Source organism: Hyperoodon ampullatus (genome assembly GCF_949752795.1).
Source record: "Hyperoodon ampullatus genome assembly, chromosome: 13".
Lineage (NCBI taxonomy): Eukaryota > Metazoa > Chordata > Mammalia > Artiodactyla > Ziphiidae > Hyperoodon > Hyperoodon ampullatus.
The window spans coordinates 30,195,157-30,222,421 of record NC_136926.1 but is presented as its reverse complement, the minus strand read 5'-3'; the positions used below and the strand labels follow the sequence as shown (position 1 = coordinate 30,222,421).

The 27,265-nt window shown below is 44.2% G+C and overlaps 1 protein-coding gene across 4 annotated transcripts in view; it reads right to left on the bottom strand.

Annotated features, from left to right (window-relative positions):
- The window catches only part of PIEZO2 (piezo type mechanosensitive ion channel component 2), a gene marked incomplete at its 5' end in the record, with an annotated part of 352,743 nt that overhangs the window by 71,697 nt on the left and 253,781 nt on the right, over window positions 1-27,265 (bottom strand). For 2 of the 4 annotated variants that reach the window (XM_079717696.1, XM_079717698.1), the window contains 9 exons: window positions 6,942-7,102; window positions 8,685-8,878; window positions 9,227-9,259; window positions 15,745-15,786; window positions 18,213-18,386; window positions 20,352-20,500; window positions 22,502-22,776; window positions 24,236-24,359; window positions 25,028-25,258. In XM_079717696.1, coding sequence (XP_079573822.1) covers window positions 6,942-7,102; window positions 8,685-8,878; window positions 9,227-9,259; window positions 15,745-15,786; window positions 18,213-18,386; window positions 20,352-20,500; window positions 22,502-22,776; window positions 24,236-24,359; window positions 25,028-25,258 — 1,383 coding nt within the window. The remainder of the gene's footprint in view (window positions 1-6,941; window positions 7,103-8,684; window positions 8,879-9,226; window positions 9,260-15,744; window positions 15,787-18,212; window positions 18,387-20,351; window positions 20,501-22,501; window positions 22,777-24,235; window positions 24,360-25,027; window positions 25,259-27,265) is intronic. The other 2 variants (XM_079717697.1, XM_079717699.1) reach the window with 2 other exon arrangements.

The following is a 27,265-nucleotide window of genomic DNA, read 5'->3' as shown; positions in this document are numbered from 1 at the left end:
TCAGCAAAGGCTGATTGAGTTCCTTGCATGGGCAAGACATGGCCCTAAGTGTTAAGACACATGTCTTGTAGGCAGACAGGTGTATAACCAGGTGATGTCAAATAACGTAGCAGCGGGAAACTACATGGGTGAACAGGCTCCTGTGAGAACACCCACAGGGGGTCCTTGGTCCAATCTGGAGCTTCAGGAACATCTCCTGGCAGAGATGACTCCTGAGCTGTGCGTTGAAGGATGCAGGAAGTCAGCCAGGCCAGGAAAGGTGAGAAGTGCATTCCAGGTAAAGGATATACAAGCAAAGGCAGCAAAGCATGAAGTAGCATGATAGGAGTGAGCCCAAACAGATGGAGATTTTGGACTCAACAGCAGTGAACAGCAGCAGAGAGAGAGGCTGGACATGCATCCGGGAGGCACATTTTGATGGACCTTTTACAACCATGTACATGAACCCCTCCTGCAGAAAGCAGAGAGTGCTGAAGGGCTTTCCACTGGGAAACCCTAGGGAAATATTGCATTTTATTTAGATAGTGTAGCTGAGGAATGCAGGTGCATCAGTGGGGTTGGGCCAGAGGTCAGGGGACCAGCTCACACCCACTGCAGTTGTCCAGGAGAACAATGACAAGGGCCCAAACTGGGGTAGTGGGGCAGAGAGGGGGAGGAGTCGGGGGTCTGAGGCGGGAAGTAAAATTAGCAGGATTTGAAGACTGATTAGCTTTGAGCGGTTTGGGGGGCGAGGGAGGAAGTGTGAGAGATGCCTCCTAGCTTCAGGCTTGGGAGCCAGAGCCCTGAGAGGATGGCAGTCTCCAACGGAGACAGGATCTGGGGTGGGGGCAGGTGTAAAGCAGGAAGGCAATGACTTCAACTTGCTTTGAGACCATGAGTGTGTTTTTCCATCAGGTAAGATGCCCACTCATTTCCAACCTTTCTTCAGAGCTTGCAGTTCATTGAACAGTACAGAAGCACTGCCATCTTATTCAGTCATGGAAAATCCTCACTTATTCTGAATATTATTAAAATAATATCCGACTATTGTTAAACTGATATCATAGAAACATTTAGTATGATCGGGTAGAAATAACCACAAGAATGCAATTGATAAAACTGAACAGGTACCAAGTGCCAAGCACTCAGAGAGGTATGGTTACCTGTTGGGCTTACAAAGCTATAAAACAAGAAGTGTGGAGACACCAAGACGGTATTAATTCTGCAGTTTGTTACCTATGACTCTTCTACTTGACTACTTGTCACTGTCCAAGGCATGGAACCTCTCTGAGAGTTAAGTGCTGAAATAGTACAGCAGTAGGAGCTGCTTACAGAATTGAGGATGAAAGAAATACTATCCAAGGAAGTGCCCTGTAAACTACAGTCACAAACATAACAAATAACAGAAGTTACATTTTAGCAAGATATTCTGACTGGCGGGCCGACTCGGCCGACTCCTCCTCCTCCGTCATCAGCAAGTGTCCTGCTAATTGGGGTGCTAAAAAGCAAATCCTATTAAAGCTCCCATAAAATTAAGTCTCTCTGTTATTTCTTTTATTATGTATTCAAGGCATTGAGTACAAAAACAGTACGATGAATTGACATAGGACTTTTAATCTTTTGAGTGATAGAAAAAGAAAAGATGACACCTTTTATTAATTAGGTTAATTAGGTTAATTAACGAATTAGGTGCATGGTCATACATCCCATGCGTTTCCCTGCCCTCAAGAAACACCCAGGTAGTGCAAGTGAGAACTGCAACAAACAGCCATGACACCGTGATGGCGGGGGTGCGCTGAGCTGAGTTGTGGGTGTTGATCACACTGCTGAACATCTAATCCAGGGTTACAGAAGATGGCCCAGAGGGCGTTAGATCTAAACTGAGGCTGCGGGTACAAACAGGAGCTGGCCAGGCAGAGGAATTGCAGGTGTCAGGCCACACAGGCAAGGGGAGCGTGGGGTGACCATCCTCAGAGCCGCAGGTGGTCCATCTTGAGAGCAGTGGGCTCTGAGTCCATTCAGAGGACTCGGCAGCCCACCCGGCGATTCAAGTGTCTAGGACAGGAAATGGTGAAGTGGTACAGGGCCAGATCACGTGACTGTAAGGATGAGAGAGAGTTTTCAAAGTTTTCGAGAAGAGGATGAACACGATCCTAGTTACAGGCTGGAAAGAAGACCCTGGCCACACAATGGAATACGTATTGGAAGGAGAAAGGATGAGAACAATTTTGGGAACTGGTCAGAGGATAGTTGCCTTTCATGTCCACAGGCTCCCCATCCTGGGGTAGAGAGGGCCAGCCGTAATCTCAAAGGAGGCTGAGGGAGAGGTGGCGGGCTCAGCTGTAGAGATATTTCGTGGAAGGGGCTTTAGGACACTCAAGAATGAGGTCCCGTCCAGTTGTCCCTTGGAGATACGGGTCTGGAGTTTAAAGAGAGGACGGGTTTGAAGGTACAGATGTCCACTCATTGTACGGAGATGACACATGGAGCACAGGAGCTCCTGACACAGCTGCCAGAAGTCTGGAGTCAGTAGAGGGGGCTGCAGACAGAGCCTGCAGGCCCCTGAGAGAGGCTGGTGGGGAGAGGAGAAGGGGACCATGAGTGAGACAGAGGAAAGGCCAGGAAAGGGTTCGGATTTGGAAAACAACAGTGGGGAGAGCTTCAAGGATAAGGAAATGGTCACCAGGATCCAATGACCTGGAGAATCAAGTTAAATAAGGACTGAAAAGCTCTGTCACGTGGGTGTTTTTGTTTCTTATCATTTTACAAACAGGAAAATGGGGACTCAGAGAAGTGTGGTGCTTCATTCAATGCAATCATGGTTGACAAAGGTCTCCTCATGTCCCCGATGATAAGAATCTCATGGAACATACATTTTAAAAAAATGACAGATATCTAGGCCCCCACCAATATCCAACGAGTCAGAATTTCTAGGGAAATAGCTGGTCATCCACGTATACAACAAGCAGTCAGACAATTCTTATTATGCTTGCCCATCCCCGGTCCCCCTCCCTCAGAGCCCCCACTGCTTCAATGTCACCTCCATGGGGCCACCTCGGCATGACATCCCCCTCCTGAGCACCCAGTGGCTCCTCCCCCATCAGCAGTGACAGTGACTTTGGTTTTATTTACCAGCCGCTACCATCAGACTGCAAGCTGAGGGAGGAAACGTGTCTGCCATGCTTTTGTGTCAGCATCTAGCACCATATAACCATTCAATTTATTGTAATTTACTGTGAGTACATAATAAAAACTAAATGCATGCTTAGCGAGCATGAAAATAATAATAATAATGAAGTATCAACTGATATCTGGGGAAAATTTCAAACTTGCGAAGTTATTGTATTTACTTCCTTCAGTCAGTAAACATTTATGGAGCTTCTACACTGGCCAGGCCCTGTGGGACATGCTAAAGATACTTGAAGAAATGAGGACTGGCCACTCCTCCAAGAATATCTTGATCTCACAGAGCTCACTAGGAACCTTTTGAAATGAGCACAGCTGTGTATAAAACAAGAAGACAATGGTATATGTATTTAAAAAATCTAGGTCTTTCCAAAATGGTGTCACTCTGAGTAAGAGATGCAGAAGGGTTTCTGTAATGAATTCTTTCCCATGGTCTCTTCCTCCTCAGACGTCCATGAAGATAACCTGGGGAAAGTTTAACATTTGTGGGGGAAATGGCCCCGAAAGCTTGTGAAAACCAGCACCCTTGCTGGTGGCCTTGGATAAAGATGGTTTGAATGCAAAGCACATGTGTGGCCACATATCTTGAAGATTTAACTGGGGATGTGGACTTTGTTCTCATCTTGCCATTTACTGATGGGCTGTTTTTGAGAAAGAATTTTTTTGTATTAATCAAAATTAATAAGCTACGGACAGCAAATATACGCAGCAAATGTCATTGCTGATGGACTGCTCCTGTGGGGATGAGTGGAGCCTTCAAAGCAGAAGAGGCCCCTGCGGGCGGAGGTGAGCACCTCAGAACGCACAAGCCCAGAGAGGCCGTTCTCAGGTGAGCAGTGCCCCTAGATGGTGCAAAATTCAGCCACATCCACGCTGGGTTGACATATGGCTTCTTATGAGAACTACGTGCAAGCGGCAGCGTCTATCTCTCCTCCCACCTGTAGTCAGTGTAGAGAGATGTTAAATCCAAGTGTCATGAGGCACCAAGTTGGAGCAGGTCAGTGCGACATTGCAAAACGAGGTTCTGGCCAAACGTGTACAAATTTCCAAACAGTCGATGGGAAACCATGTAGAGATCTGCCAATGGGTCCAGGAGGACGCAAATGGGTCAAGACGGTGAAGATGACAGGGGGGAGCGTGAAGGGGATTCTCTGTAGGGCGGTGCTTCTGTCTGTCCCTCAACCCCGAGATGGTGAGGGTAAGGAGGAGATGCCAATTCTCTACCAAAGTCCTGAGGGAGGCGCTCCAAGCAGGACCCCTCAGCAGTCTCAGTGTGTGCACCTTGGAGTTGGTGACAGGGTTGGGGCACTGATGTCCAATGTCACCCGGAAAATCCAGCAGCAAGGAGAGAGAGGATGCTTTGGTGACAGTGCAGGGTCATTGCTTCATTGGGACCCATGTCCAGAGGCAGAGCGGGGACCTCATGCCTACTCCCCCAGGGCTGTTGTGGACATGCACATGGGCCTGTTCAAGCACAGCTCAGGGGGGCGCCCACAAGGCTGTGGGTCCAGGAGGAGTGGGTGCTGGAAACCATGGGCTGGGTGACGGCCCCAGAGCTGCAGCTGGAGCCATCGCAGAGGAGCCTCCGGGAGGAAAAGGGTAGATTTGATCATCCTCAGCCCAGTGTGAGGCCATCCTAGGACAGTGCAAGTCAAATCAGAATATCCCACATCCCCGCCACCCCTGCCCAAGTCCATAACACCAGTCAGTTCATTGGAGCAGAGAGGCGGTGAGGGAGGTGAGTGCGAGAAAGAAAGAAGCAGCTGGAAGAGGACATGTTTCCACTGGGTGAGACCAGAGTTTGCTTATTCTCCGTGGCTAGACAACTCTGATTAATGAACTGAGATCTTGCTTGCTATTCAAGGTAACTACAGGGCTTTCCATTACCTGAGGATGATCAGAATGTGTCTTGCATTCGCGCACGGAGAAAAGTTCAGTTGTTCTTATAATTATGCCTTGTGTTCTGATGGCTCAGTGCTCCCATGACGTTAATAAGAATCAGCTGTGAACACAGTGATGGTGCCCAGGTACCAAGTCAGTGCAGAGAGGGGAGGCCTCAGAGTCACTGACCCTCAGGACCATGTGGTGACTCACCCTTCAGGTGGGGTGACCTCCCCAGAAACACCTGGGGGTCAAACCATCCTACAGCACCAGGATTCAAGCAGTGCCAGCAGTGGGAGGAGAAGAATGTCTCCGATTCATGAGTCTCTTAACGTGTTTTAAAGTTATAGGTGAGAGAGATGGGATCAGAAATGAAAATTTTGGAAGTCTGTGCAATATGTGAATTGTAGGGGAGGAACTGGTCACATGCCACCAAAGGCCGTTTTTCTAATGGTGCAACAGGGTGAAGAGACCGTAATCCTTTATTTACTTGACAGCCTATTAACGCATTCTCAAGACTCATTAGGATGATTTAAAATTATATGTATATATGTCTGCTTTTCATTTAGGATTTATGAGAAAGTGGTGTCATTTAACCCCCTCTTTCTTTCTCCTTCTGGACTCGCCAGGATGGATTCAGAGAGTGGGTCTTCCATGCCCTACTCACACTAATTTCTCTTTCATTGAATGCCCACTCCCATCATTCAATTGTCTTACGATGCCCCCGCACCAACTCTGCCACACATCAGAAATCATCTGCACACCAGACTTGGTTAATTCAGAAATGGACTTTGTTCATTTTTAGCCACAGGCTTTCTCTGATCCTTTTTCATTGTTCTTTAATATTCCGACCCTCAAATCCTGTCTGAATTGGTCAATTCACCTGTAAAGTTAAAGTGCTTTAACTTTTTTATTCTCAATTAATATACATATTAGGCTAAATTTTAGTTCTAATCAATGTATAGACTTGGTTACTTAATGATGGAGCATGTGTCATTTTCTGCCACAAATCTTACGGGGACAGTGGTTCCTGTTTTGTTCCCACCTGGCCCTGATTACCCATCCACTTCAGATGGTTTGTATGAAAAGGGAGAAAGTCCCAGTTTAGACTGGAGAGCTCACATTAAGGTTTACCCCTTAGTTACCTACTCGTGAAACATTTGGGGTTCATAGTACTGTAGTTGTAATATTAATATTATTACTTAACTTTTAAAAAATTATAGGCAGTCTTTCCTCACCTAATTTTTAGAGGGCAAAGGCTCTTTGAGTTGTCACTAACTCAAAAAGAGTTCAGGGAAATTAGAAATACATGAAAATTATCTGTTGAAGAAACTGAAAGAAAGCTAACTTCTCACAGTAAACACCAAATCATTGTTGGCTGAATGATGACTCTTCCCTTTTCAGGTAAGAAAACAGAAGTGCCATTACAATGTTGAAAGACTTTGTGCTTCATGTCAGAAACTCCAATCATGAACAGGGTGAGCTCTAAGAAAGATTCTATCAAATTTTGGAACCTGCGTTTCCTTGGTAGCATACACCGGAATGTTATTGCTTTCCCCAAAGAGAATTTATGGAGGTAGATTCCCACGCACGTAGTGCAGAAAAGCATTCTGTCTCATACCCTTCACTAAAGACTAGATGAAAATCAGGAACCTCTGTGACAGGATCACACTGACGAGGGACTAAGCGGGGGGCCCTTTCTGCCCTGAGATCGCTCCCTCTTCTCAGAATAGCTGTCCTGTGGTTTTCTGTGTGTCAAGTGTATGTGCCTGTCTCAGACCTTGGTGTCCTGACGTCGTGGGAAATCACCCTTAAAAAATCAGGGACAGTTGACAAAGGAAAGTGGCGACGGGCCCTGGTTCGGTTTGGCCTGAGGATAAACAGGCGTCACTTGCCTCTTTCACGGACACCCAGATGATGTAGGAGGAGACGATCTTGATGATGTGAAGCTCCAGGATCCACCACAGGAACGTCTGCAGCTGGTGGAAACACTCCAGGAACTTCAGGAACAGCACCGTGAGGCGGTCAATCACCAGGTGCCACTTGTTCCTCAGATCTGCAGGGCAGGGAATGTGCCCGAGGGCACGAAAAGGGCTTGTGTGTGCGATTACGGTTGAAAGCCTACCTCGTATCATCCCCATGGGAACGAGAAGCTGCAAAATCAGAGTAGTGGATGAATTCTATCTAAGACACCCCAATCTGGAGGAAGGTGGTCCAAGAATCCCACGTCCGGTGATGACTTCGATGTCACACGCCGAGAATGAATGAAGGACAGGCTGCTTTCACCCACCTTTTCATTAAATTTGTGCAAAAAAGAATTTTGACCTTGTTTACTCTTAGGGCTGAGCTATGATTCCTTGATTTCCCCCGAATATTAAGTAGCTGAGTTCCCTCTTCATGACATTTTTCTTGCCAAAACAGTGGTTCCTTAAGTGCCAATCTCCTTGCCGGGGCTTAACTAGGGGGTGGGCAAAGCCCACTAGCCGCCCTGGACGAGCCCACCCCTGTCACAGCGGAGGATGGACCTGAGAGGCTGAATGACTGAGTCACAGTTCACCAAGTGCGGTGCTCAGACTCATTCCAGTCATAATTTTTAATCAAATTCGTCATTTTCTACCTTCCACCTTGTGCTAGGGAATAACATTTTGCAGACTGGGGTCATGCTTCTGCCTAGAAGGTCTGTCCCGGTTAATCTGAACAAAAGTCCTCACAGGACTGTTTCACGCAATCAGCCTGTCCCTGCCTTTGCAGACAGAAGCTTCACGGGCCCAGGCAGATAAGACCCAGGGTCTCTGTACGTAGCTTCCTGACCTGGCTAGGGTGTTTGCAACAGGTAATGTACTTGGTTCTGAAGGTTTAAGGAAGGTTTTAGTTATTGTGAAAATGTTTATTTACAGAACGACTCAGGTGACAGTCTCTACAAGATTGAGGTCACACCTGGGCACAGTTTCGAGGTTTCAGGGGCAAGTAAAGAGGGAGCAGGTGAACAGCTACAGCCCAGTCTTTGGTGAGACGTTCTTGTAAAGCTCAAACCTGCTTTTAAGTATAAAATAGAACCTAGTTCTGAGCCCTTGGTCCCCAGAGCTTGGTTTCCGTCACCTGAGGAAGGCACATCCCTCAGATACGCAGGGAGCATTTCTGGGCCTCTCCTAGGGTTTCTGCGATGAGTGGGCGAAGGGGCCAGTTTGTGGGGAGCTTGTCTTTGGGAGGGATCTTCCTCCTGGTGCTGCCTTTTATTTTCTACTTTGTAAAGCACAGAGCACCAGAAAAGACAAGGGCAGCATCTCAGCCTCACAGCCTCAGAATGTCACCCCTCCCCCGCCAAAGGCTATGCTCTCTGGTTCCTCCATGCTTCCTGGGAACTAACAGACTAAACGAAACTGGGCAGGACCCTGCAGGACCCAGACAACCAGCCATCTGCCATCTTCCTCTAAGTCAGAATTACAGGGAAATCACTGGAGCAATTGGAACAGGAAAGCTATGCCTACAGAAACCAATAGACCACACCCTGGTCTCTAGTTCACTGCCTGGGTCGAGTGTATACTCATTTTCTGCACTTGGAGCAAGTCAGTGTTTCATTCCCTCCGTCTGGGAGCCGGCATCTTCTGAGCAGCTCCTGGGGCGGGCGGGCAGCTTACCTGACGTCTCTTCCTCCTCCTCGTCGTCCTCTTCCTCACTGTCCTTGCCGAGCTCGCCCTTCTTGGCCTTTGCCGGGCATCCCCCCGGCTTCTCCTCCCCAGGTCCAGCCAGCTGCTTGGCTTCCACCACCTCCAAGCTGGCGGTTGGCTTCATCATGGCGAGGTCGGGAAGGCTTCCCTCGGGGTGGGCCAGTCTGTGGGCAGAGAGCAGCCAAATCAGGGGAGGGAAGGGTTCCGGGGGATGCGAGTGAGGGGCCCGTGAAGGAGGATCAACAAAACGGAAGTCACTACACAGCCTGGCATGTGGGCTTGTTAGCATCTGGTCGCTTTTTATTTTTTAAAGCTCTTTCTAAAAATGAACTGTAAACTCAGGTTTGGTTAGCTCTTCCAATTCAGGTTCTAGTAATGAGTTGGTCATGAGAGCTATCAACACCTAAACTTGACATTTTTCCCACAGGAGAAAATGGTCAGAGTTTAGGATGGAGAAGCATGAAATGGCATTGTGTAGAGCAAGCATTTCATGGCTTCACAGGGGGACTTACTCATTTTGGTAGATTGGTAATTTTTTCTTGATGCTGCTCAAAGTAATTGAAATAGAAAGGAAAAAAAGGAGATGAGAACAGAAGAATTATAAGGAAAGTCAGAGATCAAACATCATGCTATACATCATCCACTATTGCATTCCTGTACACCGGGTGCAGGGGTCCTAACGCCAAGTGCATTCCAGGATGGCAGCAGCAGCAGGCTTTGACTGGGAACCCTGTGCCTGGCAACTGATCTGAGAGTGGACGGGACTGCAGTGGTAAAGGACAGAATGCAGAGAATGCTGAGGCAAATCAGATCATGCTTTTTTAGTAACACAGCAAACCATCCCCCAGGAATCAAGTCATTCACATCTAAGTAGGGATTTTTAAATTCTTAAATAACGTGTAACATCAGTCAACCTTTGCATAGACCAATCCCATTCTGCCATCATCTGAAGCATATGCAGCGGGTGCTAATGCTTTTGGGGGTAAGAAGCCTGCATCACGCCCCATCCTTGGGCACCAGGCGAGCTGCTAGACCAGCTCTCCTGAGAAGACATGCATGAGCCTGGATGAGGGAGCTGAGCCGCTGAGCCTCTGAGCTCGTGGGAGCTGCAGCCTCACCGAGCCCAGCAGACTCTCAGGCGGTCCAGCTTATTTTGTGGTGGATAATAACAAGTACAATCTTTCTCTTCAATTTTTAAAAAAGTGTATCTTTTTATTCATATTCAAATGACTGTTTGAAGGAACATTTGTGGGCAATAGATATTAGGAAAAGGTCTATTGGAATCACACATAGTCCTCTCCATTTGCAATAATTAATCTATACATTTCAGCCCGGCTGTAACAGGATGGACACTTAATAATGTTATTATATCTGTACCGTTGTGGGCTCTGAGTCAATTATTTCACCTCTCTGGAATTTACTTGTTTTTTGTTTTTTACAGAATGAGGTTTGGCTACATAAAAATCCAAGCTCACATGCAACTTGCTGGTTTTACATTTAAAACGCCTGTGATATTGGATAACTGTGGTCATGAATCTGCATTGTCCTTAGACTGTTAGAGAGGTTCTCCTTCAAAAGTAATTCTTTTTAACAGGGTGTCAAGTAGGTAAATTACAGAGTGTCAGAAATGAATTGTTAATTTAATGAACAAAGAACATTCTGAGGATGGTGGAAGAAATTGTGCAGATATACACTTGCTTATTTTCTTAAGGTAGACAATTCACCCTCCACCTTTGGGGAAGTTCCCCATTCTTGAAACTGTAGTCCCACATCTCCTACACCAGCTCCGTGCATCAACTTTCAGGGTACTTCTTTTCTGTCCCTGCTTCATCAGGACTCTACGTATTAAAGGGTATTAAGGTGAACGTCAGGTGCTACACAAATGTCAATGTTTCTATGTCCTCTTCAGGGTAAGCAAGGGATTGCATTTTACAAGTGAGAAGACACTTTCACAATGACAGAAATTTGTGGATCTTACTGTGGAAGTATGACCACTTATATAATCTACCTCGGCACTGCCATGACTTGATAATGAAAACAACTTTCCAGTAATGAGTGCTATTTGTGGAGGGAAACTCCCAGAGATGAGGCTGTTTCTGCAGTTGCCACTATGGCTATGTAACAAAAAGTCCTCCAGCCACGAGACCCCCAAAGTGCTGTCCAGATTGAGGGGAGATTATTGAACGAAGGAATCACACCAGACTAAAAGAACATCAGACTAAACCTTTTGGAAGTAAGTCCGGAAGATCTACTTCTGGAAACTTGTCAGTTACAGGAGACCTGGGACTTGATGGAGCTGGGGGTGTCGGGGAGAGGGGAGAGAGTTCCTGTGTCTAATGCTGCTACCTCCTCTCTGACATCATCCTCGTGAGGAAACAGTGACACTGATGCCCTCTGGAGCAGCCTGACCTCCGAGCTTGTAACACAAGGCCAACAAAAAAAAAAAAAAAAAAAGAAAGAAAAGACAAAAGGGGAAGCGTGTATCAGGCTATAATTTACAGCCTAGGTGTTTGCCATCTGAAATTTCACTGAGAAAATTTGCGTGCATAAAATGAGTACAGATGAAAGTATTTTCAATGCATGGTTGGAGTTTCTATTTTAAAAAGACACTTGTGTGAATCCTTTCGACTTTCATTTTTTTCTCATTTTTCTCATAGCATTTTTTTTGAGGCAATCCAGAATAATGTTAAAAGCATGCTCTTTGGAATCAGAACGACTTAGATTCAAGCCTCAACTAGACATCTTACTAGCGAGAGGACTTGGCAAAGTTCTTAACCATGTCTTTTATTTTATTTTTTAAAAATTTTTATTGAAATATAGTTGATTTACAACATTCCATTAGATTCAGGTGTACAACAAAGTGATTCAGTTTTACATGTATATATATATACACATTGGGTTGGCCAAACACTTCATTGGGGTTTTTCCATTGTTACTGAAAAACCCGAACAAACAGTTTGGCCAACCCAGTATATATTTGCCATGTCTTTTAAATCTCAGTTTGCTGATCTGTGAAATGGAATAACAGTGCCTACTTCCTGGGATGTTGTGAAAATGGAGGTGATTTCCGTTAAGTGCCTAACACGGTGCTTAGTACACAGGAACATTTTTAGAGTAAAGAACCATCTGCTAATGACAGATTTGCATATACTTTTTGATAATCCGCATCATCAATTCATGCTAAGGAAGAAGCAGAATCAGGACACACCTTCATGTGGGACCACACAGCACAGGATGCTGGGGTGGGCACTCAATTTGGACTCTAATTCTGTCATCAGCATATTCCTTAATGGCTTGTGTGTTAAAATGGCCATTCAGAGAACAGTGCAAACGTTTCTCCCTCGAGAATCTGTCTCCTATGGTCTCAATGCCCAGGGCCTCTTATGGCCACCATCACCTCCCTCTGCCACGTGGCCAGATCGGGTGGGTTGCTGCAGGGCTGGGATCCGACTGCCCAGGACAGGGTCGAGGCAGAACTGGCTGCCCCTTTGCTGTCACGGACAGCTGTATCGATTCCCCAGGAAAGCCTGTGTACCTTAACTTAGATATGTACCTCCCCTTAACTAATTTTAAAAAGGGATCCTGATTTTTCAAAGACTAAATTAAAAACCACCGTCTAGTGAAAAAAACATTCCCTGAAACTTCCAGCAAAGGAACTTAGGATGCTTGTAATTCTCTGCTGATCCTCTCGTGTGGATTATCCCATCACTGGTGGATGACTTCCACTTTGGGATCCAAACCGACCAGCTGATGAACCAGATTCTCCCGGACCCCGCCCCAGCTTCCTTAAATCCCACCGTTTTGCCTGTCTTTCCCCTCAGGGAGCCCATTTCCTTCTCTTTGCATTTTCTTGACCTCGACTGTAACCCTGGTCTTGCTTTTATGATGATGCAAGCTCTGAGCTTAATCCTCTGACTATTTCTTAACCACGATGGTTCTCTCCTCTTGCATTCCAACAGAGCAGGTGACTTTTGTCTGTTTATTCACCCACCCTCTCTCTTTCATGCTTCCGCAGCTCTGTAAGTCAATGTGTGCATTTCTCAATTTGTGTCCACATCATTTTATTCTCCCCTTGAGGACAGAAATCCAGTCTCACTCTGCTCACTTCCCTTTGCTTGGTGTACACGATCACTCCCTGAGTGTTTGGTGAGTGAATTCTATACACTGGAGAGGCATTCTAATTTGAAACCAAAGAAACAAATTAAGGAGAGTTGAAGAGGTTTAAGTCTGTACTAGGAGTTGACTTTGAAAAGCCACATATTAAGCTACTTTCCAATAAAGAAAATGGAAATTCTACTACGGTAAAATCCCCTAAGGCCTAAATTCCATTTATTTATAACTACTCCAAGGTAAACTGCACTCATCCCATTCATTAGACTATTAGAAAAAAGGAACTTTCTTGCAAATGTGTACTATTTGTAAGTAATATTTAAAGTAGAAGTTTTAAAACTCTTTAAGATTATATTCTGGAACTCCTAAGCACTTTGAGAAAACTGTATTCACAGATGAGCAGTTGATTTAATTTAATTCAATTTAATGTCACATCTTAACTCTGTGTGGTAGTAATTCCTCCAAAAAAAATCTACTAGACAAGATTGGGTATAATGGCTCTGGTTTGTGTATATGTGGGAGAAATAATCATTACTCCTGTTAAAATCTTCTAAATCAGTCTGTTTACAGATTCAGCTGGAACTTCCTGCAATTTTTCACATCATCAAAATTTTACCAGTCACCCACTGTCCTAAACACACCTGCCACTTCACACCTCGTTAAGGTCAAGTCTAAATTGTAATCGACGCAGAAGTAGTAGCTATGTCCCCTCTTTCATTGGAACTCATGTTTACAAACATATTATTCTCCTTATAAAACAGCATTGAGTGTACAGAAATAAATTTTGGGAGATAGAAAGCTTATTTACTTAAATAAAAGGTTCACCCTATCATTGGACACACTTCACGTGCAGCCTTTCAGAGGCACACATTGTCCAGAGAGGGACGGGTTTGTTAGGTCACGTGTCCCTTAAGGCAGAGCTCTGGCCTTTCTTAAAATGTTAGCATTCAGACAAAAATGAGAGATTCCACTGGAAAGAAGATTGAGCTAATGGTGGAATGCTTCAAGTTTTAAATTATTTTAGATGACTTTGCATCTAGATCATTCTAAGAATTCCTGAGTGAATTCACTGGCCTTGTGACTTGGGTTAATGGGCATAAGCTTTCTCTCAAGAGAAAAGTCGGGGACAAAGGGGGCCAAAACTTGTACAGTCGTCCCTCGGTATCCATGGTGGACTGGTTCCAGGACCCCCGAAGATACCAAAAGCCACGGATGCTCAAGTCCCTTATATAAAATGGTGTAGTATTTTCATATAACCTATGCACATCCTCCTGTATACTTTAAATCATCTCTAGATGACTTACAATACCTAATACTATGTGAATGCCATGTAAATAGTAGCTTGCTCACAGCAAATTCAAGTTTTGCTTTGGGGAACTTTCTGGAATTTTTTTTCTTTTCACATATTTTTGATCTGTAGTTGGTTGAACCCATGGATGCAGAACCCGCAGATACGGAAGGCCAAGTGTATCAGCCATCAGAGCCCATCAAACCAATTCCTGACCTCTTGGATGCTCCAGCCACTTCCTCTTAAAGCAAATGGTCAATACTTTATGAGAAACACTGAGGGAGAGAGACAGAGATTGTGCTTCCTTATGTTTAGAGGGATAAGATTGATGTAGCTGCTCGAGATTTCTGGTTCAAGTCTCTGTCTTACTTCTCTGCCTGGCAGCTAAAAACCTGAGGTTGACTTTTCTCTCTCAGGCTGTCCACAAAACTGGCCCCAAAGGGAGCAAGCCCGGACTCCTTCCTCTTCTGCAGAGATCTGCACACGATGCGCTAAGTTTTTACACCTCCTTCTATAAGTTCTGCCTCCTAGGGTTTGCTATTTGGTTGTCAGCCTTGGGATTTTACTTAAGATAACGACTAGAAAACCAACAAATCTTTCCCAGGGTTATTTTGTTAAGTGGATTTCTTGCAAAATACATGTTTCTATTAACTAAATTACTGACTTGATTACTAATGACATGAAGTTCTGGGTGCGGGCATTTTACTTTACATTCTTGATAAAGTAAGAAGAGTTTTGGTAAATTAGACCCCAAAGGCTCTTTTCTCTGAACTCTTAGGGCACTTGAGGGTAACTCTACACATGGCACATGTCAAAGCTCACTCTTTATTATATGTGGTTACCTGCATGGCTTATCTCCCCAGCTGGGTGATATGCTTCTAAGGTACTGCCCAGCTTTGCCTTTTTGGCAGAAAGCAAATATATTGTGAAGTTGGGTCATGTAAAATACCGTCCTTCAATACGTTGCTCTTTCAAGTAGATGTATATTTGAAGAAATTGATGCTTTAATTTTCTCTTAACCATAGATTGTTGTGACCATTGTCACTTCATTCAGGAATATCTACTGAGGGTCCACTAATGGTTAAGCCTCCATGGTAAGTGAGATGGACTTTATAGGGACTCCAGGCCTGTGGGGTGGAGGCCTCAGGCAGGGGAGACAAGACAGCCAGACAGATAGGGGCTGAAGGTCAGTGTCGGGGGGCAGCGATGAGAAAGTGCCCCGGGAATTCAGAGCAAGGGCAGTTCCGCTCAGCGGGAAGCCGGCAGTGATGGGAAGGTCTGTGGAGCAGCTGGGTCTTGAGCTGAGCTCTCCATCACGTGTTCAAGAGGGAGGTGGGCTTGCAGGCTAGCCGGGAACCAACGCTACCAAGGGTGACGTCAGTGGGGCTTGCGGCTGAGCCAGGTCAACGCCGAGGGCCAGCTGAAGACCCGCGGCCACCTCCGAGTCCACTCGGCAGCACTGTTCGGTCCAAACGCCGAATGGCTGGGTTTGCAAAAGACATTCAGCGCACCTGCAGGCCACGCCCACTGTCTGATGATGCCATCTTTCACTTACAAGCTAACGAAGCGTTTAACACCCCCAGAGACCATTAACAAAAAGGAAACTGAGAGAGAAAATGTTAAGGTACCCACCTATTTATTATCAGATACACGCGCCCATTGACCTTGGCATGGCTACGCGGGGGCACAAGGAAGCAGGCGGTGGCAGCGGGGGATAGTTGGAGAGAGAAAGAGGAGAGTGTTAGCCAAAGAGGAGGAGCTGATGTCCCGTAAGCTCGGCACCACCACGTGTGTCACCGACATGCTTCATGCACCAGAGGAGGGTCCAGACAGCGAGACTCGTTAGCAGAGAAATCAGAGTCGGGAAATCGCCGGACGGTAACAGTCTCTCCCTCCCTCCCCCCCAGTCACACACCTTGTCAGGAATCTGTAAGGTTTACATGTCCAGAACGCATTTATCAGATAAAATACCACGGAAAACATTAATTCTTGCTCCTTCCCCAGAATTAAAAAAAGAAAATCCTCCTAAATGTCCGTATTCAACATACTGTTTTCTGAGGTGTTCTAAAACTGAAGTCAGAAAATAGTCATTCTATTTCTATATGCATCACAGTACTTTCTACAACAAATTATGGACAAATTGCAGTGACGGATATTTAAATAAGGAGTGGATATTTAGTACCTTATTAAGTATATATTATATAATAATTACATTGTGATTATGATATATTATATATTTTATCAGTATATAAGGGAAATGATATTCCTGAGAATGCCTACCTAGAACTAATAATAGTTTCACATAAGGTATATCATAAAACACTTTCATAATGCTAACCTTATAAATTCTGGAAGGCTAAACACAATGAATTCTGCTTCAGACACAAGTGACATTTGCCTACAGGGCCTACACAAACCACAAAAACAACAGACAAAACAGGAAAAGGACAGTTGGCTATTCACAGAAACAACAGGACTGGAATCACTTTAAGGGATAAAATGCATCGATTATTCCCAATTTGGGAGGTTTTTTTCTTTTCCCCCCAAGCATCTACTAAGCGGGCAGGGACAGAGAAGGCAAAAGCAGGACAGTCAATCCCAACTCTGAAAATATGTTTTTCTTCATCATTTTGATTTTAATGTAGCCATTTACTAGCGTTCTAGGGACTAAAACCACCGTGAGGTGAAAATTGCTAGTAAGGAAAATACTACAATGGAAAAGAGCTGCGAAAAAGATGGGATACGTATCTTATGTTCCAAGTTGAAATTTGGGAGGCTTTTATATGAAACTCTTGAATGAAATCCCAAAACACCGAACTTGAGTGAGTCCCTCGAACTCCTCGAATTTCTAGAAAACTGTTTTTCACAGAACCAAAAATGAAATCCTGCATTCCTAAACCATGCAGGTGGCTGCCATTATATACTCTCGCCTCGCCCTTTACATTTTCTTGGAAAAGCAACAGTTAAGGGGGGTGCTCAGGCTGAGCTGCGGCCAGAGGAGGGCCAGCTCCAGCCTCAGACTGAACAGACTGCTTGGCCTCCTTCCCTGTCCTGCCAGGCGAGGGGGTTACGGGCTGGCAGGACACCAGAGGAAACAGGGAGAACACATCTTGACAGAGGCTGCTGTCCTTCTCCAGGACCTACATAATTAAATCAGGTTCTACATACTTAACAGGAACTCTGTGCAACAAATTCAGTTTTCCATAATTCCACTCCTTAGTACAGCAGAACGTAGACAGTTTGATATTTCATAAACTGTGCATGATGAGATACTGCTGGCATCTTCTTTGGATGGACACGTTGTTTCCCTTGAAAAAGAGCTAAGGGGAATTTTCAACTGTGGCATCTGTGCTCCTTTGAATACAGCACGTTGCTCCCTTATTTACTTAACAAGTGTTTTTCCAGGAACTGAATCACAGGCTATTATGTGAAGCAGAGAGGAAAATCAGTATCAAGGTTCATTAGACGAATGCTTGTAATTTCCCCGTGACGGAGCAGATCTAGGCATGTGTGATGACCCACTGTGGCTTCAGCACACATGGCCAGGGAGAGCCAGATCCTGCTACTTGTAAACAATTTATGTTTATTGATGGGCAGAACACAACAGGGAGCTGATGAAAGAAAACACTGCCTTCGCTTTCTTTCCTTAAATCTTATTCTGGTTACTCATAGATGGCAGATTCTCTCCTTTTAGCCAAGGTTCTCCCCTTCCAAGACGGAAGGTAGAATTCTGCACTGCGCTCTCACTCACAGCGACTTCTTCTCTGCCTGTTAGTGCGACAGAAAACTCATCCTCCAAATTAGCCAGATTCTGTAAATGTTCTAAAAACACCTCACCGGCCTGGACACAAAAGACACATTACCACCGCTAAGAAATTTCAGTCTACACAGCTACTCTGAGCTAATTCACATGCCTGTCAAGATCACTGCATGAACCATCATAAATCACTACCAACTGTTTCTCAAAGTGCCGTCAAATATTCCACATTTTTTCTCATTTTTTCCCCACTGATACTCATGGCAAGTTCAGGGCTGAGATTCTAAGTGAGATGGCTGGGAGGGTCCAGGCTGCCTTCTTGGAGCTTCCTGCACGGGCTCACCTGTAGATGGCGCTGTCTTCCTTGCTGGGAATGGACTTCAGGTCCGTGAGTTCCAGGAAGCCGTCATGGAAGTAGTGCAGGTGCAGGATGCACACCAGCAAGAAGGATGTGGGGATGAATATGCGCGTGAACAGCTCAGCCACCGTGAACTGTTTTAAGCCAAGGTCCTCCAGCCTGCAAAACAAAACGGCTTTCCCCTGTGGGCTCTCCTACCCGAACGTCTACTGGAAGTTGGCTGTTTCACAGTGATTTCATATTGAGTGTTTTCAAGACAGCATTCTCGATGTCCCCATTTCCTGAAGCAGCTGAGCTGTTCTCCACCCCTCTCTCCCCACCCTGCTCTTCACTGGCACAACCGTCTACCTCGTGCAAAATGCCCCAATCAGGGCGTTCCCCCGACGCTTTCTTTGCCTTCCGGTCTCCACCATCTGCATTCCTTCAACCCTTGAATCTGTCCTCGTTTTCATTTCTAGCACCTCCTATTCTAAGTGGAGCCACCATCCTCACTCGCAGGACACCCCCACTGCTGGCTGACCGTGCTGCTGTGTCTATTCTTGTCCTCCACACACATCACTTTTTCCTCAGCCAGTCAAGGGTGCTTTAAAGACTTTTAGAAATTTCACCATGAATGAGATGCAAACCATCACTACCTACAAGCCTTGCACCTCCAGGTGCCTAGCTGACCTTTCCCACTTCTCCCCTTGCTCCTCACAGGCCAGCCTTCCTGCCATTCCACACACACACACACGCCAAAGTCTGCCCTGCCTCAGGCCCTTTGCATTTCCTGCTCTCTTTTTCTGGAATGTTCGTCCACCTCCCAGCTCCCAACTCACACACTTTTCTAAAGACAAGCTCTTTCCTATTCTTCAGGAGTTTAAATGACACCTCCTCAGGGACTTTCCTGGCTGTCCAGTGGTTAAGATTTGGCGCTTTCACTGGCGAGGGCGTGAGTTCAGTCCCTGCTCGGGGAACTAAGATCCTGCATGCTGCGTGGCGCAGCCAAAAGAAAAAATGATGCCTCCTCAGGGAAGCCAGCCCTGACTACTCCATCTCTAGTTATTGTCCCCCATTCTTCAGTACCTCAACCTGTTTCTGTTTCCTTCACAGACGTGTCGCAGTTGATTCGTTTGTACACTACCTAGGTTTCTGGTTTGTCTCCTCTCCTGGACTATGAACTCCACAGGGCTCAGACTCTGTCTCTCTTGCTTCCTGTTGCATCTTCAGGTACAGAAGAGTGTCTGGCCCAGGGGAGGCACTCAAGAAATATTTGCTGAATTGACTTAAAGATATATTAGTCTAGCTACACGGTGAACCCTCCTTTTAAACTTTCCTCTTGGCCACCTCAGCTCTATGCCCAGTTCTGGTGGGATTTCTAAACGAACTTCAGAAGTTTACAGAAGCAAATTAGAAAAGCCTAGACTCCTATCTATTTCACGCACAAGAAAGATTTCATCATCACTAGTCTCTGAGCACTTTCCCTGTGGCACCAACTACTCCTTAGATCTTAACACTGGCTCCATCAGTGAGGAGAGGCTGATGTGTTACCTTATGAACCTACTGATGAGGAACTGGGCTCCAGTTAAGAAAGGAGGAAGCATGACAGTGAGGAACCGGGCAGGTGTGCTTCACATGAAACCGACACTAGAAAACACCATTTCATTAATAATGGGCGGAAAATTCACTTTTCAGTTGATATTTATTGAGTACCTACTATGTGCTAAAAGCTCAGGGCAAGGTCATGAGAACCTAAAATGACCAAGACCTGAGTCCTCTTCTGGAGGAACCTTTATTTATTTTTTTTTGAATTTTATTTTATTTATTTTTTTATACAGCAGGTTCTTATTAGTTATCCATTTTATACATATTAGAGTATATATGTCCATCCCAATCTCCCAATTCATCCCACCACCACCACCACCCCGTCACTTTCCCCCCTTGGTGTCCATACGTTTGTTCTCTACATCTGGCCTCAATTTCTGCCCTGCAAACCGGTTCATCTGTACCATTTTTCTAGAACTTATAGCCAGTGATGATGTCATGTTTTACTAAAACCTCCCAGAAAGATGTTTTGAACGACATGCATTCACAACTTCATGCTGTTTGTCATTTTCCATCCCACTGTCCACCACAATTACTTACTTTTCTTTTTTCAATCCAGTCATATTTTGCCACAGGCCCGGGAAGTTTTCAAACTGATATGTGTATATAAAGATCAGCACCAGCATCGTGTAGATAACCACCGACATCCAGAAATATTTCAGGATCCGTCTCCACCACTCATAGTGCACCTGAACAACAAATAAGAAAAAAAAAAAGTGGTCAGAGGAAAACTCACAAAAATACCTTGTTTATTCAAAGAAGACAGGTGATTCCATTAACAAATGTTTGAAAACAAAGTCAAGTTCATTTTTAGTTTTTGAGGCTCTGTTCCTCGTAGGGTTGGGTGGCTGTGGATTGGAATCTGGTTCCACCAGAAGTTGTGAGCTGTGTGTTTGGGCAAAGCTGCTCAACCACCCTGAGCTTGTTTCCTCCTCAAGAGTACTTACTTTCCAGTTGTTCTGAGGATGAAATAATGATGTTTATATCATCATCATTAATAATGATGTTTATCTCGGCATGATGTCTGGTCTATATCTGGTCTACGGGAGGCTTTCAAGGAGGTTATTCCGTCCTTGTGGTCATGGCTGGGGAAATTGCCTCCATTTTGAAATTCAGAGTGATGTCATATGAATACAAATGTGAAAGCACCACAGAGAGGAGGCATCCCTCTTTACCAAAACCCTGTGGGTTTTCATTAGAGAACATCTACCTGGAATTTCAAAAGGTATTTCAAAATGTGATTGACCTCAGTTGAGACATTTTCATCTCCACAGGTAATCGACTCTTGTTAATCGAGGTTGCTTTACTTGTTTTCTTGGTTGCTGGCAGGAACGTTTACTGTTAAACTTGTGTACATCATCGGGTTCCCACCCATCGTCAGTTACACGGAATTTGTGGAGAGGCCAACTCATTTCAATATAACATTTCATATATTCTAATTAATGAAATACTAAAGCACTCAATGCATTATACATACATTTGTACACACACACAGACACACACGCACATGTGCATGATTTTCTGATTCCAAACTCTGAAATACAAATGAACCGAATATTATCCAGCATTTTAGATTATCCAGCCACGGTTTTTACATTACTATTCAAAAGTGTAATCTAATGATACAGACTTCTTTTTTTAATTAATAATTTTTGAAAAACTTATGAATTTTTTCTGACTTTATTTTACACATGCATTCGTTTTTTTTCAGTTTTGTCATGTTTATTTATTGAAGTATAGTTGATTTACAATGTTGTATAGGTTTCAGGTGTACAGCAAAGTGATTTAGCTATACATTTTTTTTTCAGATTCTTTTCTTTTATGTCATTACAAAATACTGGGTATAGTGCCCTGCGCTATACCGTAGGTCCTTGTTTATCTATTTTATATAGAGCAGTGTATATCTGTTAATACCAAACTCCTAATTTATCTCTCCCCCCCTCCCCTTTGGTAACCATATGTTTGTTCTCTATGTCTGTGGGTCTGTTTCTGTTTTGTAAATAAGTTCATTTGTGTGGTATTTTAGATTCCACATGTAAGTGATATCATATGGTACTTATCTTTCTCTGTCTGACTCACTTCACTTAGTAATCTCCAGGTCCATCCGTGTTGCTGCAAATGGCATTATTTTGTTCTTTTCTTATGGCTGAGTAATATTCTATTGTGTATATGTACCACATCTTCTTTATCTATTCCTCTGTTGATGGACATTTCTAAGACCAGGAACAAGACAAGGATGTCCACTCTAACCACTTCTTCACCATTTTAAGAACCTAACATTTAAAATCAGTGCACAAGGGCTTCCCTGGTGGCGCAGTGGTTGAGAATCCGCCTGCCGATGCAGGGGATGCGGGTTCGTGCCCCGGTCTGGGAGGATCCCACATGCCGCGGAGTGGCTGGGCCCGTGAGCCATGGCCGCTGGGCCTGTGCATCCGGAGCCTGTGCTCCGCAATGGGAGAGGCCACAACAGTGAGAGGCCCACGTAAAAAAAATAAAAATAAAATCAGTGCACAAGCTGAAGGGAGCTACTTCTCATTTTAGGATTCCTAGTGTGTAATGTCTGAATCTTATCGACCCCTTTACACGATGTTTTCACGAGGTCATAGTAACTTAGAGTCTTGTCGAAAGAAGCTCATGTATGTTTCTGGACAGATGTGAGGATTGAAAAACAGGGACAGCTGTGTACTCACCTGATACAGGGCCACACAGAACAGGAAGAGCATCATGTAGATGATCTTGTACATCACGATTTTACCCTCGAAGCTGACGAAGAAGAACATGCCTCCACAGACATAGATCCAGTACTTGATGAACAAGGCCACCACCAGGTTACCCAGCACCTTCATGATGTCCTGCTCGTCCTCCTCCTCCTCCTCCTTCTTCCCCTCCTGCTTCTCCTCCTTTGCCTCCTCTTCTTCCTTCTTCTCCTGGGCCTCCCCATCCACCTGTATGTCCTGTTCGTCATCTTCAAAAGAGAAGACCATGCTGTTCAATGGAGCTGGTCCCCGGACCGGAACCACACTCTGACCAGTGTGATGTGAGTGCCACACAGTGCACGCATTTCATGCATTACCATATGATTTAAATAATTTTAGATGGTTCTAATAAACAAGGCAGAATTTATGGAACTAATTATAGTCCATTTTCCTAAACTTCCTGAAATATAGTTTTAAAGAAATACATTTGGTAATACTCTTATACTAATCTTTTTATGACACCTATTTCACTTGTAATATCCTGCTGTAACTACTGCAGGATCGAGGAAAAATACATAGGCAACAATAACAGAAATAAAAACTACTATGACAACTTCAAATTCCAACTGTTAACATGACTCCAGACAATCCTAGCAGTATTTTACTGGATTTGGGTTAATGGTAATTATCTTAACCAAAAGTATGCTTTTAGAGAACTAAGAAAGTAAGAGTTAAAGCCAAATATAATTTAATTTAAATTAGAATTGAAGAATAATTGTAATTTACCTAAGTTTAAAATAGTTTTATGCACTGCAATGAAAAGCTTATATTTGGTCTTACTTTAAAATATGCTAATATATGACTCATTTTTGTGTTACTAAGGCAACCTATTGAATACATCTAAATAATTTATTCAAATGACCAGGAGATCCACAGAGTGAGGGGAATGCAAGTGCGGTGAGAGGTCAGAGCAACTGCTGATCTTAAATGGACTATTCTTTATATAAAATAACTGGTGAATTTAATCACTCTATTAACAGACACATCCAAAGTCAAAGAGTCAAGGTTTAAATCTTATAGACTTTTGTTGCTGAAAAGTAACTCCATGGTTAGGTCTAAATGAGAAACTATAAGAAAAGTATGAGTTGGTGTGTGTTGGTTTTCTCCTCCTTACCAGGTTAGTCTTAAGGTTACCAGCCCAGCCTCTGTGAACCTTTATGGCGTCCTTTTCAGACAAGGCTACATACATCACTAGTGGTCTCCAAGCCGTTCTACTAACATTAAATGATATTTATTGGTACATCCAGGCAGGTAGGGAGTGAGAGGCTCTCATTTTACCCATATAGCAGGTCTAAAACTACAGAGGTGATAGATCATCAAAACATCAAATTCTATTTTTGACTTTGTGGTATATTCATTTTTGAAAAGAAGAGGATTCGAATTTGGAAGATTTGAGTCACTTTCTTGGTACTAACACTCAGTAAATGTGACCATGGAGAACCCAGTGCACTTCCCTGAGCTTCAGTTTCTCTTCCCTGAAGTGGGAGTCGCTTTCGTGAGGATCAAATGACACAGGGTCTCTGAAGCTCCTGTGGACGGGGACTTAGCCCCGGGACGTGGTCATTTATCTGCTCACGTCTACACTTGGCCTCCCTCTGGTCTGGAGCAGAGACCCCTGGATGTCCTTGGGGGCCCTTCCTCCCGTCACACACCTCACACACTAATTACCTTTTTCTTCATTTTCCTGACTTCCGATTTTGACCTCAGACAGAAGAGCTTCCTTTTCTTGGAGAGCTTTTTGCTCTGTGAGGTGCTGTCTCAGCAACAGCCAAAACGTAATGGTGAAAAGGATCTGAAAGGAGAGAATTAGGAACACGAGCATCAAGCCTTTGAAGCATAAGCCTATTTCAACAACTACTACGCCTTCTCTGCATTTCAGTGGGAGCAATTACATAAACCTTTCCACTTGAGATAGAGTCAGGCACCCACTTGATTTCAGCTGAAAGTCACTTGCTTTTAAATCTCCTTTCCTGAGGACGCTGGCATGCCGTCCAGTGCCAGGGTGCATTCATGCCTGGGATGCCCCAGGAAGATGCACAGGACAATCTGGGCTGGAAACCAACTTGGACTAGTGGTCCCCTTCAAGGTGCTACTCCTTGATTTCCTGTCCTTCCCTGACATCAGCACAAGTATCAGAAGATGATGTATTTCTTCCATGATCCCTGTTGCTTCTGCAGTGGTCCTTATTTTGAAGAATTCCACAGATGGGGAAGAACATTTCTTGCCAGCAAATAGAACCCCTTAAATATTCCCATTCTTCTCCCAAAGCTGAAGGGGGAATTGTTCTAAGTGCCCACATGTTTATATTAACATTTTCCTGAGGGCTAGGAAAAACATTACGATTTCAAGCAGTAGCAAATATCTGGAACCTATTTTTGTACTTTTTTGCTTGGATGTGTTTGTTTTGATTACTGTGGTTTTGTTTGAATGCTTTGTTTTCTTGCTTTGCTGTTCACTTACCTTTGAGGCAAGTTCCCCTGGCTCTTTCTTTTCTAAAAATCCTGGGACCTTTTTAATTTCAGGGAGTTCAAAACTCCATATGTACTGTAATATGAGCAGTAGATTTCCGTAGACAACCATGAATGGAGAGCTGATCATGGCATATTTCCTTCTGTTGCGAATCATCCAGAGAGTGCAGGACCAGATCAGCAGCACGAACGTCAGCCAGCTGTGGTACGTGATGCTCCACGCCTCCAGGAAGGAAGGAGGAGAAAACGGTGATGGTCAATACAACGTACAGGCCCCACCCTGCTAAGTTAGAAGTTATCTAGCAGGAAAAGGTCAGGAACATTCACACTATGGAGGGAGGGTGTTGTGGTGAAATCGTGGAGGGATATCCCAGCTGTGGCAGGGGACACAGCGAGGAGAAAGGCTGCCTCTGTGAGCTAGCACTTGCCCTCGACTTCCTGGAGGGAAGAGGGTTGGGCAGGGGGCTTCACTCCATGTCCTTTGCCCTCCAGCCCCAAATGTCTTCCTTTTCACCCTGCTTTGCAGAATGAGAAGCAACCGTAAGTGCTTTCTCCTTTATTCTTCCAAACTAGCTTGAGGTCGGCTATTTTTTCAGGGTGCTGGGTGAGTGTGGCCAAGCTGGGCTCAGAAATGGAAGCTGCGGGGACCACAGGGTCAGCACACAAGCTGGCTTCAGGGGTCACCCTTAGCAGACCCACCGGGAAGACAGACATGATAGGAACCAGGGAATCTCCAGGAGGAGGTAGAGTGCTAGGTGTCCACACACCGCAAACAGTAAAGCCAGGTTAATGGAGAGGCCGGCCTCTCCTTCTGCCCTGCCAAGGGGCAAGACATCTTCCACTCACACCAAACTCCCACAGATCCAGAAGATATCTCAACGGGCAGCTGCTGGAACATTCTAGAAAATCAGGCTCATGAGTACCATTAACTTCAGTAAATCTATCCTTTCATACCATAATCTCAGATACCAAATTTCTGTGAAAAGGTCTTTAAAAATATTTTCTAGCTGTTATTTGGAGCTAATTGAAATCAGTCATATTCTTGAGTATCACGAATTATCAAGAGTTATTCGTAAAGTCTGAAATGTTTTACAAGTCTGTTTTGCTTCTGGAAAGCAAATAAGTATTGAGATAAACAAGATAAATGAATAAAGTCAGCACAGAACAAATACTTCATTGCCAGCAATGTGCAAATTTGTCCTAAAGCAGAGATAGCTTTTTAAATGTAGAGTTATTTAAAACTGTTGGTTAAAACATATGGTAATTATAAACTGGAAATTAAAATTGCTTTTATTAAAATTAAGTGAGTGACTGACAACTATTACCGAGTCTGAATTATTTTCATGAAGATAGTATTCCTTGGAAATAGTGTTATCAAAGGTCGGTAATATTTAATGCCTTTATCCCAGGATGAAATTCAGATCTGACCTGGCCATTTTTTTGTGGAGGACCCAAGAAAGTAATCTTCGCAGATATTATAATTCCAGCGTATTTTACCCCCTGTACATTATCCTTGTTTGGGTGAAAGAGGGAGAAAAAGAAATTGTGAGGATTTCGCTCTTTGTGTTTTTGAATAAAGCCATCTATCGTTCTAACAGACCGTGCTCCTTTCTGTCTGTGATTAAAAGTCTGCTGCCACGGGGGAACTTCCACGGAAGACAGGCACTTTTAAAGCATTAATATTGTGGCTCCGTGAACACAATTGAAATGGCACCAGATGAGAGCACGTCTTTAACGAGAGATCTGCTCTCCTGTGTTGTTTTTACAATAGATTTCTGTTCTACTGAGGAACTGAATGTGTATTTCAAGTTGTTCTTTTTTTTTTTTTAAGCTCTATTTCTTTACATAAAGAAACCAACTTCTCTGGCTTCTTTTTAGAGCCAGAAAAAGAAATGTATACTCTTTTGAGTCCAGAATCTAAATTATTTGATGTTTTCAAATAGAGTTTTGCTGTAGTGTAAATTAGGGATTGACCTATAAAGTGTCAAAAAGTACCCAGAGAGCACAGAATTCATACTATTTAGAGAACAGAGTTTGCAGTCCCCAAAAGAGCCATCTTTAAGTTCGAGGAGCTTTCTGTTCCCAATGCTCTCAGCCATGGCCATGGTCCTTGCAGAAGCTGAAGCTGACATGCAAACAGGTTTTCTCAGGAGACATCTGGACTGAGAGCCTAGGGAAACTGTCTTTAGGTGTTTTTTTTTCCCTAGAATTATAGAATATTTTCTTTTTT